The 12,234-nt window shown below is 39.8% G+C and overlaps 1 protein-coding gene across 1 annotated transcript; it reads right to left on the reverse strand.

The window, feature by feature from the left end:
- Positions 1-1,283: 1,283 nt before the first annotated feature.
- On the reverse strand, positions 1,284-10,575 carry LOC306776824 (cystathionine gamma-lyase-like). Its single transcript, XM_079267684.1, has 12 exons — positions 10,357-10,575; positions 9,198-9,279; positions 8,916-9,011; positions 8,616-8,725; positions 8,250-8,384; positions 8,086-8,143; positions 7,820-7,897; positions 6,851-7,003; positions 6,204-6,325; positions 5,534-5,586; positions 4,044-4,182; positions 1,284-2,471 (listed from the first exon to the last, which is right to left on the reverse strand). The coding sequence occupies exons 1-12, from the start codon at positions 10,540-10,542 to the stop codon at positions 2,454-2,456; spliced, it is 1,230 nt and encodes a 409-aa protein (XP_079123810.1). The 5' UTR covers positions 10,543-10,575; the 3' UTR covers positions 1,284-2,453.
- Between the last annotated feature and the right edge of the window lie 1,659 nt (positions 10,576-12,234).

The following is a 12,234-nucleotide window of genomic DNA, read 5'->3' on the forward strand; positions in this document are numbered from 1 at the left end:
GTTGACACTGTACACAAAGTGTAATACTCTAAAGGTCAGCTATACTGGAGCCATTTATGTTTGGTCTCATTCAATATACTCCTCCGGTGTACTTTAATTTGAACAGCTTATACATTAACTACTCTAAAATCAAAGGACTATTTGCCCATTCAACATATATTTTAGTTTTGTAGGATAGGTCATTTCGAGATGAGAATCAATTTGTAAAGGTTTACAGTCTCCCATGCTGTAATCCTGCATTGCTGACAGAGCTAAAAAGAAAGTGCAGTGATTAAATTGACAAACTGCAGGCTGTCTTGAGGGCTTCTGATTTGAATCGTCAATGTGTGGGGCATCCCCTAACAATTACAGTGAGGCTATAACAGACCGGAGCAAACCGTACCCATTTGTTGAGATATGCATTGTTTTGTTTTGTTATCTGTACGAAAAATTGAAGTGTAAAAACAACATGTTGTATTGGCAGTGACTGCTCCTGGCCAAGAAATAGTCTGGCACATAACTGCACGAAAAACTACAATATGTAGTTCATTTAAGTGTCAGGTATAGTCATCACCTGTTCATGGTAAAAAAAAAATCGAATTTTAAAAGGAAAATGTAAAACTGTAAATAGGAGCAAGTAGGACATTTTTCCAGAGACTGCTGTACTCACCACTCTTGCGTCTTTCGCCTCTCTCATCTCTTTGGTATGTTTTAGTAATATACTGTAGTTCTCAAAGACTGTCCAGACTGATAAACACGACTGTGCTGTTTGCAGTTGATGTCACTTCACAGGATTTCTGGGAAGCAAAGTCAATATTTCAAACTCCTGCTGCCACAGTCACTGACACACAGCACGCCGCCCTCCAAGCTCTTCACCTCTTATCTAAAGATTTGCTGACATTAATGTCATCTATGACTTCCGATGGAGTGCAGACGGCCTAATGCAAGTGGGTGGTTTCTTTTTTTTCCATCTGTGACGCATCTGCGAACAGATTGAAGTCACGCATTGGAAGTCAAAACGGCAACTTTATGTTTATATTGAAGATATTCTCATATCCATATTTGTTAATTTAACAAACGAAAGCTCATACAGCCACATCTTAACCTCTCGCGCCTCCACTTGGTTGTATCATCAGAGACTTTTACTTGTTTGAGGCTCAACTGATGAAGATATATTCTCCAAAATAGGCCCTGGCTGACTGAAGGGAACTGACAAACACTGAAAACCTTTAATGAAGTCTGCTTCTTACACTGCTCATCTGTTTTTAAAGAGGGATGGTTGAGAGGAAGTGAGAGACAGACACTCGACTGCAAACTGACTTTAATGGATTTCTCAGTTACATAAATGACATTGATCGCAAGTGGTGTGTCCCAAATGAAGCATATTATTGGGTAGTTATGTGACTGCAGGGGGAGCGCTGACGGTATAGTGCCTTAGTGAAACATTTTCTCTGCAGTTTAAAAAAATAAAACATGATTCCTGACCTGGGGGAAATTTAGCTTTTGTCGTTGACCCAAATGCTTTGACATAAGTTCAAGAACGCACAGTCATCAAACATGATTCATTAGAAACATTTAGGCAAAATATTCCTGTAACAGCCTACAGTTGTTACTATAAAAAAAAAGAAACCTTCAACATCATCATTGCTGGGAAATTGTCCTCCAAACATGGCAAATGTCCAGAGTCGTCTCAAAGGTGAGGAATAGGATTCCTCTTCAGGACAAGGCATACACCTAATGAATCATAACATCACTCAATATTCTGCAACCAGATACACAAGATTTCTATGCATCATGTTTGAATGAAGAGTTTGTTCTTAATCGAATTATTTAAATGGTTCTGAAAAGCCTCTTAAAATCGCTTAGCAGAAGTTCACAGTAAAGAGAAAATATTTCTGACCTTTGACAGTAGGTGGCAGCATTAGCTACGCCTGTATGAGACTGCTTAGCCTGACTGAGGTAAACGATACACGTCTACATTTGTTGACAAGGAAATATGCCAGCTAGAGTGACGAAATTATTGATACAGATTACAGCTGCACTCTGAGCAGTGACATTTGGAGACCGTTCTGTGCATCAAAAGGATTCTACCTGAAGTACACACATTTTATAGCAAGATTATACACGATAATAGAGTTTGGTGTTTTTCCTGCAGTAACTTATACAGCATAAGTCTTTATTGAATAGTAATATGTCCCATTAACACCGTCCAAAGATCATACATAGCAAATCCAGCATAAAATAACAGCTAAAATAGCCATCAAAACAATTATTAAAAACAATTGTGTCAATTATCCACAGAGAGCATGATTTGTATTTCGCAAAGAACAAGTTGTTCCCTGATAGTTGAATCTTGTGCACTGAATTTAGGTTCCAAGTGTTGATCTGCGATGATTTGAGACTTCAGCTCGCTCCAGTCTTCTTACGCACTTGGATTGATCCAACCTCGGCCTCGAGCTTGGCCTGTTGACATTTCACTTCATCTTTGGGTGCTATTAAAAGACAACAGGAAAAGAAAAAACAAAGTGAAATAAATCCTCCGTAACCATCCAGCAAGCAGCAGACGGACCTGAGAATACAGTTGATAAAATGCTAAGATTTTTCTGAAATGACACACAATCACATAGTTGAAAAAACAACAACAACTGAGGCAGGATGCCAAAATATCTGCACTAAAGGAAAGTCAAAGGCCAGTTAACAGAGCAGCCCACTACAGAGAAAACTGATCAATAAAACACCACAGACCCAGCATTTTACAGCTACGTACAAATGTCAGACCCATTGGAGAGTGTGAAATGATAAATGATGATGATTCAATAAAAATAGTGTTTTATGAAACCACCACCACCACTTTGTCAAGAGAGAAAGAAAGACAAACGGTGCAATAAACCCTCAGCCGCCTTTGGAGTAGGGAGAGAGGTAATAAAAATGCAGATGTCTGGACTGGATCAGGCCAGATCTGAGGGCCAGCAGTACACAAGTGAGAAAAACTGAACTTTAAAAATGGATTCGTGGAACACGGGAGAATCTCTGATGAGCCATGCAGCTATTAAATCAACTTAAAGTATTTTTAAGACATCATGAGTCTGTTTTTGGGACTCTATGAACATGTTTCCAAATGTTAAGAGGGTAACACAAAGAGTGACATTGGGAGATGCTCACTCTTTGAGCTCATCGACTGAGCCATAACAGTTATCACACAAAAATGCTGAGTCACAATGACTGCGTCAACTTCCCCCAAACGAAAACAGATACACCCGAATATGACATGCTAGCAAAATCAGAACAAACTGCAAACACAATAGCAATAGAAGAAAACGACAAAAAGAGCACTTCATTCAACTTACCCCAGACTGCAGGGATCTGGTCATGCAGCAAAGGGGGTTCATCAGCCCTCCACAAGTTCACAGCGTGCAACCACTACTTAACTCAATCCTGGTCTGAAACTCTTCCTGGCCTGGCTCTCCCTAAATATTCCCAAGACAATTGCTACTTCTTCTCCAGGCCGGATTAGTCTTTTGAAAGCTGTGCTGTAGATGTTGTAAGATTTTATTTTTATATATATATATATATAGAGATGTAAGATTAGATAGATAGATAGATGTAAGGTAAGATTAGATAGATGGAGGTGAGAGAGAGAGCGATAGATGGAGGTGAGAGAGAGAGAGGTGAGAGAGAGAGAGAGGTGAGAGAGAGAGAGAGAGAGAGAGAGATATGGCTTGTTGAATCATGTTTGCTGATCTCGGTTATATGTCAGTTTGTGTGTTGGCACTCCAGATACCTAAACGTATGTGCAAACTGCTAAAAAGGTACATTTTTCATGATATCTCCTCTTTAAAGCAGGTATTTTGAAACACCTGAATCATGTTTGCTCTGTAGTTATTCTGTATCGATCAAATCAGTGCTCTCATTTTGAATTTCTGAAAAACTAATAGTATGAGGTAGATTCCTATCACTTATTGAGAGAGCTGAAAATGATTCCAGACTCTCATAAACTTGGGGTCATAATTTAATCTTTTGAATATTAACAGAAACCACAGTGGTTTGTAAGAGATGTTACTTACAGCAGCAGCCAGCGCTTGTCTCAGGTCTTCGATGATGTCTTCCTCATCCTCCAGTCCCACAGAGAGTCTGATGAGTGTGTCACTGATCCCCAGGACAGCCCTCTCGTTTTCTGGCACTGATGCATGGGTCATAATCGCCCTACATTATGACAGAAGACAGCACCACTTACATGAGTCATGAACAAAGACATCCTGCTGTTTTAACAGAGATCAGTGCTTAGAGCAGAGACAATGGAAATAAAGTGTCTCAATTAAAATCAGAGTCTCATAGGGATGCTTTATTCTAGGTATCTGCTGCGCCCTTGTGGCGCTACTCTGACATTACATCTTAGATTACAGTCTGGAAGTTTCAGTTTGAGGTAAGAAACCTGCTCCACGGGAAAAACAGACTTCAGACTTAAGGCCCAGATCTAGTACCATCTGCTATCCTGTTACATCTTAGATTACAGTCTGGAAGTTTCAGTTTGAGGTAAGAAACCTGCTCCACGGGAAAAACAGACTTCAGACTCAAGGCCCAGATCTAGTACCATCTGCTATCCTGAAATCTTGTGCTAATGATCTTGCCCCTAGTTATCGCGATCCTTTTGAAGGGTCCCTTGCACAGCAGAGGCCTCGAACACCTATGCAAGAGTTTTGTTTGTCGTTTACAATTCAGCTTTTAATACTATTCTCCCATCCAGGCTGTGTGACAAACTTTCATATGGGAGTTTAACAGTTCTTGTGTAAATTAGCCCTCGACTTCTTATTGGAGAGGTCGCAGGTGGTCAAACGTAACAAAAGTTCAATTGCTGATGTGAAGGATTCTCCAAATCCTTTATCACTGGTGGATTGGTGAAATGTAAACTACATTGAATTAAAAGTTTCCAAAGCCAAGGAATTAGTAGAGCACTGTCACAGAAGCTGTGGGGATGACCTAAACTTGAGCAACAACAGAATTTATTGGACAGCTACAATTTCTTGGAAGTGATAATCTACTTCACTTTGAAATGGGAACAACACCACAGTTATTATTGTTATTATTATTATTATTATTATTGATGATGATGGTAGGAAAGCACAAACTACTTTTTTTTTTTTTATAAATGTGGCATATCCTGTGATGGTTTGGTGCAATTTTCAACATGTCAGCTGAGAACAGAAGACAGCTGATCAAAGTGCTGCGTGCTACAACCAGAATTATTGGCTGTGATCTTCCACCGCTACAGGAAATCAAGACTAGACTGCAAAAGAGGGGCCTTGAAGTTTGAAAAGACTGAGACGCATTAACACCAGGTTTCAGAACAGCACAGTCTGTACCCTGAAGCGCTCAACCTCCTACAACACTACCAACAGCACAGCAGGCCAAATTGCACAACAGTGCAGATGTTTTTAATGTACTTTAAGCACTTAATCTCGTCGGTCGTTTGAAGTTGCTGCTGATTTACACATGGTGATCTTATGTGTTGATTGTAGTAAAACAGTAAAGAGTCAAATTCTGCATGGATACTTACGGATGTTCTGCTAAACTTTCATAACCACCGAGACTCTCAGCTATCGCAAATATCTGAAATTAAAAAAAAGACAGAGGACATGAAGTGAAACGTAGTGTAGGATATAAATAAGGTGTAAACCTCAATAGAAGGAACAGAAAAATGAATTCACACAAAAGACAAGTAACCAATTACCGAACCAAGCCATGGTAATATTTGTTGCTGATATTTTGTGAGCCAGATCATTTTCAAACAGTGAGCATTTGGAGGTCTGTCAGCAAGTACAATCTAGTGACAATAAGAAATCCTGTAATTGAGGTTAGTCTCCAAGGGGAACAAAGTTAACGATTGTGGGATGTAAACAAAAACAGTCTTTGAATGTAGTTCAGTTTTGTGTCCATTCTCGAATTTGCAAAATGCATGATTTCTTGAGTAAACCATTGAAATTATCGGTTCACCGCAGTAGCTGCAGGAAATACCTGCCAGTAGGACTTTAGTGCTTTGCTGAAGCACCCTTGTAGTTAAGGTTCCTTTCCCCGTCCTCTCAGTCTGGGAATCTGACCCGGTCATTTTGCAAAAGCCCGTCAGGCCTCACAACGTTGCCCACTTCCAAAACACAAAACTGAGCTTTCCAGATCAAATAATAATAATAATAATAATAATAATAATAATAATGTACGGGATTAATTACTTTAAGGTTACTGAGGAAGGCGCTGGCGTGCTCGAGTTCCCCCTTAATGTTGAAGGTGATCATCCCCGGACATCCGGTGCATTGTCTCTTCACCACTTCATGCTGGGGGTGAGAGGGCAGGCCTATGTCCAAACATAAAAAATAAAAAAAAACAGTCAAGTGGTGATTACATGATGTTTCTGGACAAGTGGGCTTTAAAGACACTGTTAATTTGCATTGCTTATCGTTATTTTCAAATATACATGCATCGAAACGAGAGCTTCTTTGAAAGTGTGTAAAAGGGTACATCTACTGCAACATGCTAGGACTAGTTTATGAGACAGTTTTTTCTACTCCTCTTCATTGTTATTTAAACAATGTAGATGTAGTAACATTATAGGTCGGCGTATTGATGAATCCATTATGCCTACATAAAAGTTAGAAAGACGACATTTTTCTACTCTTTTTCTGCTGCTCATGAGAAAAGTAAGCTTTTGATAATGAGCCCTGGTTTGTTGGACTTGGTATGTCGTGAGAGCACTTTCTGCATTCCGACACACACACCATGAAATTAAGACGAACCATTGTGTGTGTACGATTTGGCAGAGTGATAAATAAGGTGTGCGCCAACAATATGCTGGTATCAAACTGGTTTGCTGAGGGATTACCTGGGAAAATGACACGCTCCACTCTGGGATCGGCCTCCAGGAACTTTGCGGCGGCCATGCCGTTCTTGAAATGACGTTCCATCCGCAGGTGTAGCGTCTTCAGTCCTCTGTTGCACAGGAAGCAGTCAAAGGGAGACGGTACACAGCCCAGAGCTGACCCAAAGCAAGATCACATTTGGGGGGGGAAAACATTTTTTTTAAATAAAAACACAAAAAGGTTGTAAAGCCTCCCAAAACCCAGATCAGGCAAACGACAAAAGCGTTAACAAATCCTTCCCTCTGAAAGGTTTTTGATCGGTGCTGAACTTTGGAACATTGGGTGTCGTGTTTTATGATTTGGCAGAGTGATAATCAGCATGCCCCAACAGTATGCCATTGTACACCAAACTTGTTTGCCACACGCTATTACCTAACACGGGGATTTTTCATCACCGTTTAATCATCAGTGTGAAATAAAGTTTCACTGCCGCTCACTTTTTCTTTGAACAGCAGTAGTGTGTTCACGTGAACAGAGCAGGTTAAAAGCATTTGACGTGAAAGTCATGGCAATCGGAGGAAATTCAGAAGCCCCCGGCGTCATTTAAGTCAATGTTTGGCTTTCCTGCAACTAATAACTGCGGGATAAGGGTGGTGGACAAAACAGTTACAGTATGCAGGCGTTGTTTAACGAGAAAGACATACGACAACACATCGAGCATGGCCACACATGTGAGGAGACAGGGGCCAAGGCACAACAACAACAACAAATCACTGCGGCATTTTTCGGTTGGATTTACTTTTCACCGGGGATATTTGCTGTATTATGCTACAATGTGTCATTTTGTAACTTGTTTGGTTGTTGGTGTGCCGCGGGATCTTTTTAATGTAAAGAAATGTACCGCGGCTCAGAAAAGGTTGAAAAACACTGACCTAACAGACACATTCTGTCAATGCAGACTGCAAGTCTAACGTGTTGTTATTTCCACTCACCATTTTGCAGATACTTCAGTCGCTCATACAGATCGTCACGGTTCATTGAGGCCAGACCCATTACCACGTCACTGTGACCTGACAAATTAAAAGACAGGAATGTAACAAAGATTGATTATTAATGCAGTCCAAACGTCAAGTAACTTGGAGCAGAAAATCATTAGTTTGTGTGTTAAGAGTAAAGTCATATTTCAAGATATAATATAACAAAAATAGTGTTGGTTATGATTGGATTAATTACATTGAGATTTTAGTACACAACCTACCGTTCATGTATTTGGTAGCTGAATACATGCAGATATCAGCTCCCAAAGCCAAGGGGCGCTAAGAGTGCACAAGACAAACACACAAGTTAATCAATTACTTGTTCACTGGAATTTGACTGTTTTGAAACTCATAAGAGTATAAAGTGCAAATCTGTCACTCTCACCTGGAAGTAGGCAGACATGAAGGTATTGTCCACAACCACCACTATGTCTTTGTTGTATTCATGGGCCAGCTCAGAACAGGCCTTGATGTCTACAACCTTCATGGTGGGGTTGGTGGGTGTCTCAATCCACACCAGCTACACAAAGAAACAGTGGCAAACATGTGGCAACGCTAAGAAACAGCTCATCGACTGAGCCATAACAGTTGTCACACAAAAATGCTGAGTCACAATGACTGCGTCAACTTCCCCCAAACGAAAACAGATACACCCGATTGTGACATGCTAGCAAAATCAGAACAAACTGCAAACACAATAGCAATAGAAGAAAACGACAAAAACAGCACGTCATTCAAGTCATTGACTTACTTTAGTGTTGGCCTTGAGAGCGGCCTTCAGCAGCTCTGGTTTTGTACAGTCAGCGAAAGACACCTTCAGTCCAACTTCAGATGCAATTCTTTGGAAGTAGCGGTTTGTGCCTTTTGCGATTGAGAAACAAACTAAATTAACATCCCCCCCCAAAAACGTGGTTCAAAACCAACTCTCACTATATACTTCCACAGCAGCATTTCGTACAAGTGGAGGAAATTGTGGGTTTCTGATGGCATGTGTAATTAGTGTTGAATCATATTTTTCGACACAGTTGTCAGTTATAAACGGGTGTCTCACCTCCGTACACGTCGTCCATGCAGACGATTCCGTCACCCGTTTTGAGCATGTGAGTGATGGTAACTGTGGCTGCCAGCCCTGACGCAACAGCAATGCCTGCAGGGGAAAAGCTCAGGTCAACAAGTCCCCAAATCCGTTTTCATGTCAGAGGGAACATACGTTGCAGTTGGCATACATGCCCTCCATTTTCATTCATGTTTAAATTATGATCTATTTTGTTAAATCTTTCCTCTTCATGTGAAATATGCCTGTCACGATTATGTGAGCGTCAGTTATACTTACAATACTTTGCCCCATCCAAAGCAGCCACAGCCTTCTCAAGACAGTTTCTTGTAGGGTTTCCACTCCGGCTGTATTCATACCCCTATATCAAAAACATGATTAGAAGACATTTCAGCCACCTTAATCAACATCTGTAATAATATACCGTGTTTAAACAGAAAGAGGAAGCAGTCTTTTGGCAGACAAGGAAGTGTGTATGAATACATTTTAGGTGTTTGCCCTGGTTGCAAAAACAAGGCTTTACAGGGTTTAACAACAGACCATCCAAAGCTGTAAAGCATGCAGGCTACGCCCTCGTTTGTTTGTGTGCGTGTGCACAAGACTGGTAATTAATTACGGCTTGAGCACGATAGTCTCTGGAGAAATTATTTTTCACATTTGTTAGGGGCTTGGGATCCTCGAAAACTCACAAAAGGTGGCACGGATTGCTATCACTCTAAACAGTCCAATGCATATCCATCCATATTTACAATATATACAGTGGCAGTCACTGACTGACGACTTTCCAGCTGCCACGGAAAGTCGTGGCAGCTGAGCTTGCAACAGGAAGTGCCTCTACTAGCTGCCACGATTTGAGCCAGCTCCTACTGAGCAGAAGAGCATTCACAGCTGTGGTGATACATTTGTCATTTATCAGGTAGAACAGGTGTATGACCAGGGTTGGACATTAGCACCAGCCAAATCCCATTTAAAAAAAAAGTGTGGCTGCTAAACATTTTATTTATTATTTTTAAACTTTTTATAGACAAGAAATTAATAATAAGGCACCCATTCTCGCTGTATTTATATAAAATGGTCATACTAGCTTTTGAATTAGTTTACTATTCCAAAGATAATTTGTTTAGGCTACCTCCTTATGTGTTTTAAACATATACTCTGATCAAATGTATCATTGAGACTTTAGCTTTACTGACAACGTATTTCTACAACTCAAAACATTTAAAATGTCAGTAAAGCTAAAGTGTAATATATATATATATATATATATATATATATATATATATATATATATATATATATATATATATATATATATATATATATATATATATATATATATATATATATATATATGTATATGTGTATATGTGTGTATGTATGTTCAGGTGATGCAACACCACCTTGGCTTTAAGTAACCAAGACATAACGGGCTACTTACAGCATGGTCTCCTGGTCCGATCTGCTTGAACGTGGTAGACAGAGAGATCGGCGGCACTACAGCCATTGACTTCCATTGCTCCGGTTCCTGACCGATGTGAATTGCTTCTGTGGCGAACGATTTATACGCCGGACTGAAGCCTGCGTACAAATCGCTCCGCACGTCTTGTTTGTGATTTTGATCCATGCCAATGCGCTGTCGCAGCTGTGTACCCGGCGAGAGATGAGCGTGCAATACATGGTGTGGAAACGAGAGAAAGCTATTTAACTGGCCCTGCGCTGCACCCGTCGCTGTGAGCCAATCAGCTGTGACAATCGGATGAAGGCACTGATTGGTGGTCAAGAAGGGGCGTCGGGTCCACGTGCCGCTTCACGTTGTGTGATTCTGTGTGCGCGTGCTCGGGCTGTGTTCAGGTGATGCAATATGTCCCGGCTTTTGAGTCAGGCATGGTTACACTTTTGTTTACCTTTCAGCTGTCGTTTTATAACAATTATACTTCATGAACCGCGTTTAAAAATCCGACAATTAGAAATTCCGTAAAAACTGTCTCATTATATTTAATGAAGATGTAATTTTATAAAGTAAAGCTGAAAATAATGAACAAAAACTACACTTCTCTGTAATCACTAAATACAACAATACGGATATTTCGCAACCACCACCATAACATTTGTTGTTGTAAAATTACACGGTGAACTTTGCGCATTTTTGTTCCTTGTGTTGAACACAACAGAGACGTTTGGCTGTACTTCTATTCTTGAGCCATAGAGGGAGGAAGTGCTCTGTTGACTCATTGGTATCTCTATAGAGGTCTGTTCTGCTTCTCCCTGACTAAACCTGGCAACGTTGATGCTTCAGGTAGATACCGGAACCAAGTCACAAGTCATTAATCAAGCCTCAGTGAGGCAGGTAAGAAAATAAATATAAAGTCATAGATAGTAAAGAAAATCAACCAAAATAAAGTCTGTATTGAGACTGAAATAAACAAGGACCTACTTTAACTTTAGTATATATTGAATAAACATTATACAATGATAGTTCCACAATAATACACTACAGACATGAGACATGATATTGTGTACTAGGTAAGGTGCTGGATTGAGCATTCAAATATCATACTGTGTAGCTGTAGTTACAGACACCCATGCAGATGCCATCTGGTAAGTCAGACAGCACTCAACAAATGAACAACAGGTGAGCTCTCTTATTGCAAAACAAGTTTATGTCAAGCATTGCTGCAGACTTATTAGATGAACATTATTTTTTTGGGAGAACAAAATTATCAACTGTAAGTGTTTACTGATGAAATAATCTTTATTTGTCCTTTCTGACTTTAGCCTGAAGTCAGCCACAGGAATGGAAATAATTGTCCATCTGTTTGCCTGGGGCTGCTGCCAGTGTTATTTTAAAAACAGTTTATAATTGAAATGTAAACTGAGCTCTAAGTCTTCTTTTCCTCAGGCATTGGTAATTGTGTGTTATGCGCTTAAAGGTGAATATCTGCCTGAATTCACATAGGCTTCCGCTAATAGAGTTAAAATACACAAAACTTTAAGATTGTTATAGTTGAAGTAGTAGAACTTCAGTCATTAAGTACATTTTTCAAGTACTGTACTTCACTTGATTATTTTCTATTTATGCTACTTTACAAATCTACTTAAGATACCAGAGGGCAATTTTTTTTGCTCAACATTTATCTTACAACTGGAAGTCACATTTTTATACTTCAAGTACATTTTGGTGATAATAGTTGTAGTTAACTTGTACTTTTATTTCAGTGTGAATTTAGTAATACATCCAACAATTTTAATGGAGTATATTTAGTGTGACATTGGAACTGTGATATCAGTGAATGATTAGAATACAAGCTCTAACTCC

Source organism: Melanostigma gelatinosum (genome assembly GCF_949748355.1).
Source record: "Melanostigma gelatinosum genome assembly, chromosome: 4".
NCBI lineage: Eukaryota > Metazoa > Chordata > Actinopteri > Perciformes > Zoarcidae > Melanostigma > Melanostigma gelatinosum.

Coding starts and splice junctions, on each gene's coding strand:
- LOC306776824 (XM_079267684.1), bottom strand. CDS start 10,542: ATGGATCAAAATCACAAACAAGACGTGCGGAGCGATTTGTACGCAGGC. Junction 8,144..8,249: donor TCATGTCTGCCTACTTCCAG/GTGAGAGTGACA, acceptor GTGCACTCTTAG/CGCCCCTTGGCTTTGGGAGC. Junction 6,326..6,850: donor GGAGCGTGTCATTTTCCCAG/GTAATCCCTCAG, acceptor GTTTGGACATAG/GCCTGCCCTCTCACCCCCAG.